At 37.6% G+C, this 7,247-nt stretch overlaps 1 protein-coding gene across 1 annotated transcript in view; it reads right to left on the bottom strand.

Moving 5' to 3' along the window:
- Window positions 1–281: 281 nt before the first annotated feature.
- The window catches only part of MSH2 (mutS homolog 2), a 46,340-nt gene continuing 39,374 nt past the window's right edge, over window positions 282–7,247 (bottom strand). Inside the window, exons 14-16 of the mRNA XM_021540177.2 lie at window positions 6,813–7,060; window positions 2,695–2,867; window positions 282–687 (exon numbers count right to left, since the gene is read on the bottom strand). Coding sequence (XP_021395852.1) covers window positions 517–687; window positions 2,695–2,867; window positions 6,813–7,060 — 592 coding nt within the window. The 3' untranslated portion in view covers window positions 282–516. The remainder of the gene's footprint in view (window positions 688–2,694; window positions 2,868–6,812; window positions 7,061–7,247) is intronic.

Raw genomic sequence — 7,247 nt, 5'->3', positions numbered from 1 at the left:
CACTGGCTGACACAGGCCAGGATGCCACTGGTCCTCTTGCTTACCTGGGCACGCTCAGATGTTTTTTTTTTCTAATGGAGCACTAACACAGCATTACTAAATCTTCAGTGAATTAATTAATACAATTGCACCACACAAAAAAGAATTATGGCCTAGGACAAAGATTCTGCGTACACACTGATGCTTTCCAAGGCTCTGGCAACTGTTTGACACCTCAACTGTAAGACTTTCTAGCACACTCCTGGTAAAGTATTACACATTCTGTTTGTGCAGTCAATAACTCTCAATATAAAAAAAAATTTATTGTAAACGTCTAAAGGGACAAAATGATCCCAACTAAAGCAGGAATCTGGTACATAATGTGTTCAGAATTTTTTACAAAACAATTACAATCCAAGAAAAAATGCCTAAAAAATGAGCACAAGTATCATAAAGTATAAAAGCTACAAGACAAGAAAATTATAGTTCTTGCAATACAAAATATGCTTCAGGAGCTGTATCCTGTTCTCGCACATTTCATGACGTAACTTTTGTTCGAGAAATTATTTCATTCACAAAACTGTTGTTCTTCGCCAGCACATCATTTCTCAGCTCTTTCAACTTGACTTTAATGTCTTCTTCTGACATATCTGTCAGGGGCAATGCTTTCACTTGACAAAGAAAATCCTGAATTATCTTTTCACCTTCCTGGAATGGAGAGAAGGAAAAGAAAACAGAAAAAGTGTTTAGATTGCAACTAGGAATTTTCCAAATTCCCTATAGATACAAAGTATTGTTCATCAGCAGAAACTCAGTGCAGGCAAAAATCGTGGCTATTTTTGTCCTTGCTACCAAGTTCTGAACACTAGAACAAACTACTTATGCTGGTACCAGAAGTTCTTTTTCAATGCATGAGCAAAAAGCACCAGTTGATCAGCATAAATGCAGTATTTAACACTGTCATCTCCTGTAAGTGTTCCACATTTAATTCCAGTATGCAGCAACACAAGGTGAGGACTGCCAGCAATAATAGCACCAGAATGGTCATATTACCCAAACTAGTTACTTTAGAAGGGACTATCAATCAAAAGCAATGCTTCAATATGCAAAAGGAAGGACAAATTGTAACCAAGCAACTGCAGAGTGGCCGTCACCAAGGAGAACAGATGATAATTAAGCTTTATGCATATGCTTTTACACAAACAGGCAAAGTGGAACTTCTAAACAATCTGACTTGAATAGCAAGAACAAACATTGCAATGAACAGTATTCAGAATCCCTGTATTGGAAACAACTGGTCCGGAATGCAGAAGTTTGTCCAGTCCTCTGCATTGTAGAATTCTACTGAAAAGTTCACTTAGTTTTCCTCTTATTTAAGACTGATGCAGTAGTTTTCAGTGCAGAAATTTCCAAAAAGTAATAGCACCCCTTTCCCTCTACACACAATGTTAACCATAGCAAACAAATTCTCTGGGTGAGACATCTAAAGCTCTGCCATTCTATTGCTTAGAGGGTTTATGGTTTATTTTGTATTACTGAAACACCCAAGAATAAAACATGATGCTGTAGTTGTCACAAGCATTTGCTATGTCAATTTAATTTACACCAGCTTAGGACCCTGCAGCCAGGTCCAACTAATCCAAAAATTCCTTCACCATGATGCCTGACACAGGAAAGGTAATAGCGGAGCAACTGAGGTAGCTGGAGGGAAAGCCTTCTGGCAGTAAAAAGCAGAACAAACCACAGATTGTTCACCTAAAGCATCAGATCCACTTACTGAGCCAGCAACAACAAATGCAGTTTACCACTGAAACCGAAAATAAAGTGACAGGTAACAGCCTCTGTCTAGAGCAAAGGCCTTTTAAATGTAAAAAGTGCTTTGGATGTGGGCTAACACTGGAGTGGTCCCGAGGCTGCCAGGAGGAGATCAGGGTGGTTGGTACAAGGCTGTGGCGTGTCAGGCTCACTGCTGGGACACAGAACTAAGCTCTGTTTGCACGCACACAGCAAGGAGGACCCAGCTACACTGGATAAAAACAATGCAAGCCACAAAGCAGCAGCACTGGATTTCCCAGGAAGCTGCCACAGATGCCACTGTCAGGACTCTTCATCCAGCACCAAGACAACACAGGATAGTCTGTAAAAGCTTCCTGTAGCCTTTGTTTTCCTCTACACTGCCTGCAAAAGAAGGTTCTCTAAAGAAACTTTGGTTTGTGACACCCGTAAATCAGGTGTAAATCAGACATTCCAGGTACTGATTGCTGTGTTCTTTGTATGATCAGCTTCTGAGATGTGACAGTTCTGATGGGACACAGAAGGGCACAAAGGACAAGGGTGGGTATTCAGCTTTTCTCTGGTGTGAACAGATCTGATCACAGTGGTCTCTAAGAACTTGGCACCAATGAACACTCAAATAAGGGGAAACAAAACCAGGTGTGACCCAACTGCAGAGCCAAGAATATTCTACAGAATGGTAACCAAAGCTGTATCTTAAATCTACATTTTTAGATAAAATTCTTGCCTCTGTTAACCTGAAATTACTCTAAATCAAACCCCTGAACATCTCTTCAACTCCTAATGAACATTGTAGCCAAGCCATTTTGTTATGGAAAAATACATTACAGGGTAATTATCCTCATGCTTTTGGGGAATCTGAATCCTTAAATGATTTTGCTTCAGCAATTCAAATTTAAAAAAATATTTATGACAGCAAACCTCTCTTTCTCTGTATAATTTCTTGGCTGGTGGTTCTCCTTCAGATTCCTTGGACTTGCCAATGTTTTGAAACTCCTCCAGCTCCAATGCTTTCTCTCTTGCACTTTCTATCACATGCTTTGGGAAAGCTGCCAACTCTGCTACATGTATTCCAAAACTCTGGTCACAAACACCTGGATGTAGAGAAAAAAAATCCAGTTAAGAATTCTCAGAAGATAATATGGCTACACAGAGATTATATGGACATGCTTGTAATAGTTCTCTGTTCTGAAGAATTGTGTGACATTATTTGGTTCTCCTCAACACTTTCTGATTTACCTTTTCTACTCAAAACAATAGCACAAAGAATATGCTCTTATTTAATTAAGCTCTATTAGAGCAGTAATTGCAGAGCTCCAGTGCTTCAAGAAGAAATTCTCAGGCAGAGAGGATTTCCCTCTAGTACTTAAATCAAACAATCATTTTTATTAATGTATTTTGGCACAGTCGTAGAATATAATAATTTGCATTTTTAAAACAGGCATCTCTGACATTTACTCTATACCTACATAAATACATATATGTGTGTGTATAGATAAATATTAAAAATGTTGCATTCTCAATCATCCCTCTCCTCCTCTGTATCTCTACCACATAATTCCTCAGTCTCCAGGAGTCATCTTTAATTATAACAAAATCTTTCAACTGTAACTTCACACTTACTTCAATTAATACACTGTTTATAACGTGTTCAAGAAAAGTTCTCATAATTGCTCAGAATGTGTAAATTATATATATACAGTTACATAAAATTTTTTACTTCAGTATCAAAAGCCTTCTGATAAAATCTATCAACTCTTATTTGTTTACATTATCATAATTCCATTTGTCCTCCCACAGATATTACTACATCCTTTTAATTCTGGTCTCCAACAAGGAGTTAAGAATAAATTAATTACACTTGCAGAATGACAGTTGTTTTTTTTTCTAAATAACCATCTATTAAATACCAGGTAACCAAAGAATAAGTGAAGGAAAACTTAGCATTTAGACTTTTTCTATTTTATTAACCCTGTAATCTCTCAAGTTTCTTAAAGGAAATGAACCCACTCAAGCAGGAATTAGTCTTCTTGATTTGGTTTTAAAAAGCACACCTCCCCAGACCCAGAGCTAACTCAGTTCTCAGTTCAGAGAATCCTGAGCAGAGGCCTGCAGAACAGTACTTCATGTATCTCCTCTTCCAGTGATTTTGTCACTCCTGAAGCCCAAAAACATGGTTGAAAACACTGTATAAAAGTTCCTTGTCATGCTTTTCAAGTTTGGTTATACATTTCAAACAACATGAAACCTGCTATTTGTTTCAAATCACAGCTGTATCCAAGCTGCCTATATGCACATCCCTGAAGGAGCAATGCAACAATCCCAAAAGGGAAAGAGCACAACACTAAATGCAAAAACTTAGGTGAGAGATGGATATCTGACTGGAGACCAGGCATTTAAAGATGAAGATTTCATAGTGCTGCATCTCCTCTGACAGAGGTTTAAGTAGATAAAAATATTGTGTCTCCATGCTCAATAGCACTTCCATGAAAATGGATGGAATGAAAAGATATTGCATGCACAAAGAAGAGATGTGTATTACTAAAAATGGCAAAACTGATTGAAGAAAAATATGAAACCGGGCCTCTACAGTTCTTATCTCAACCAGAACAGCTAAAATAATACAGGTTTTAAAAACAAAAGGAGTAGGTTGAAGAAAGAGAACTTACCCAGCTGTCTGGGGAATATTAGGGACCTTTATTGTACAAGCTGATGTTCCAAAAGTGATTCCCTCCTCAACCAACATCCTCAAACTAAGCACCTACAGATGGCTTGTTTGCAGATTCTGTACATCACCATCTCTTGCTGCACCAAGACCACTTGGTTTCCAGGTACACTTGCAGCAGTTTATGATTATTTTTATTCAGTTCTAATGCTACACCAAATCACCTTTTAAGCACCTGTGGAAGGAGCTCAACATGCGCTGGATGAGATGAGGAACAACAAAACTAAGAAAGAACTACAGACACCTCCTTTCCAGGGGGCCTGGCTGGGAATTGGGTCACAGCAATTTGGAGTAACATTCAAGCAAAAACTGGGCATGTTTTTAGGAAATTGCACCCACAGAACTAATTTCTAAGGAATAAAGATCCCAAAAGACAAGGACACAGAGTTTAAAGTTACAAGGCTGTGGCAAATAGAGCTAATCCACCCAGCTTTGAGCAGATTCTCAGCAAAGCCAGAGGAGAGCAGTAGTTCTGCTCCTGCTGCAAATCCCCTTGCTCAGAGCAGTCTCCCAAGCTTTACAGAAATGTACCCAAAACAGAGGGGAACACAAAATTAGAAGTGGTCATACATGTAATCTAAGGGCAAGAAATTAAGTAATTCCATGGATTTAAAACCAGAAGAAGCCAGTAAGCAATAGGCAGTTAGTAATATCACAGGACTAAATGCAGTGAGGTATCAGATGCAGGACAGCCAGTGCTCTACAGTAACCCTGTTCTACCCATTCGAGTGTCACCTAACTCATTCCTCTGCAGTTGGAAGAGGAAAATTAAGAGGTACACAGAGTAATGAGTACTCTGCCCACATTTTAAATCAAAATCTCAGCCCAAAGGTTGCCAACTGGACTGAAATACTCTAGTGAGAACAATCCAAAATCACTGTAGAGTTCACAAATAAATCAGAATGCCACAAATGGGCACACCTTGCAAGCCACAGTTACAGCTCTGCTTTATTTAGCAAAAAATACAGGCTCCTGCTGAAGGGAGCATAAACAAATGATGGGGATATAGGGAAGCAGAAGGAATAGCTGAAATTTATGCCTAATTAATTGTTTTTTTAATTTAATACTGAAAGGAATAACTGGATCCACTAAAAGACTTTAATTAAATACATCTAACTGATAATATACTAACAAAACAGGCTACTGCTTCACTGTGATGCCATTTGCTAAAAATTACTCATACTATTTTGCATACATTAAACAGCTGTATAAACTGGGCAATGCAAGACTAAGACTTATTACAATGAAATAGACATTATTAAAAACTGTCAGCAAATAAAAGGTCCACTAATTTCTTTTAAAAGAACAGTTTAAGAAACACAAGTCTCTTCCATCAGCAGGTTAAAATAACTGTTTTAGGAAAAGAGAAAATAACCTTCTGGAACTCTTCTCTCTGTCTTTAGAAAAGACAAAGGGAGAAACTCAAAAGCATCAACTGAATGGCAGAAATAGCCTAGAAAGCTTAAGAAATAATCACTAACATCATCACCTACTGTACTGTGTTAACACATGGACAGAGCTCCTGTCACACACACCGTCCATGGACAGAGAATATATATATATATATATATATATATATATATATATATAGCAAACCCCAAGCCTGGAGTATGACATAAATTTTGGGGCGAATTTTTTTCCATTAATGCTGGAACCTTGGTTACTGAGAAATTAACTTTTTGTTGCTGAAAAGCACTGACTCCTGAGAGAACACTACATTTAACCTGAAGCCGTAAAGAAAGCTTCCAAAACTGAATAATAGAACCAAGATTCTAAGTGTGTAGTTTGAATAGAAATGTGCAATATCACATAGTAAAAAACTTGGAGTTTAAAGTTTTTGCATACAGCAATATATAAGAAACAAAATAGAAGTTTTTTGAGCAGAAGTCAGTCCTTCACCTTCATCTTCATGAGTTTAAGTAATATTGTGTAATTAGATAAAGTCCACATTGAAGGTCTCAAGTAGTTAGTTATTAAGTTAAAAACAAAAATAATTTAAGTGTCATTTCATTTAAGTGTCATTTCTTATTTAAACAGTTTATCCTTAAAAAACCTTATGGAAAAATAAATATGGCTCCATTTTTAAAATTTATTAGTAAGGTACTGTAGAACTCCCAACTTTTAAGACTGTAGTATAAATAAAAACTAATAAACATCTAAATCCGAACAAAAAATACTACCTCACACATTTAATCCCAACCTTAACAAAAAAAAAAAAATCCACTTTTTCTTTTTTAAAATCAATTTTTCAAAAATATTTAAAGATTAAGATTTTTCTCTCTCAGGACAACACGAAGTTGAGACACAGCCTTACCTTCCTTGACACGATAAAGCATGGTCAGAGTGTCATCGCTGGTCAGGGCAGTGACATGGAGGTTGTTGACTGTTGGCACTTGGTCAGCAAGAGCTGTGAGCTCATGGAAGTGTGTAGCAAACATGGCAAACCCACAGATTTTGCTGGCAATGTACTCTGAGATGGCCCAGGCTAAGCCAAAGCCATCGTAGGTAGAAGTTCCTCTTCCCAGCTCATCAATGATTATCAGGGAATTTTCAGTTGCTGTCCTAAAAGCACAAGACCATTTGTTAACGTTTGACAGCAGCATGAGCTCTGGATACTGGAGTAGCACAAGTCATGCTGTGGATGCAGAGCATGGAAGAGGCAAAAAACCCCTCTTATTTACAAATACAGTGCAGACACAGCATCACACAGATCATTTCACACTAGCTTCTTTGTCCCATTTAGACTTTG

The sequence above is a fragment of the Lonchura striata genome, chromosome 3 (genome assembly GCF_046129695.1).
Source record: "Lonchura striata isolate bLonStr1 chromosome 3, bLonStr1.mat, whole genome shotgun sequence".
Taxonomy (NCBI): domain Eukaryota; kingdom Metazoa; phylum Chordata; class Aves; order Passeriformes; family Estrildidae; genus Lonchura; species Lonchura striata.
This window is presented reverse-complemented; position numbering and strand designations above follow the sequence as displayed.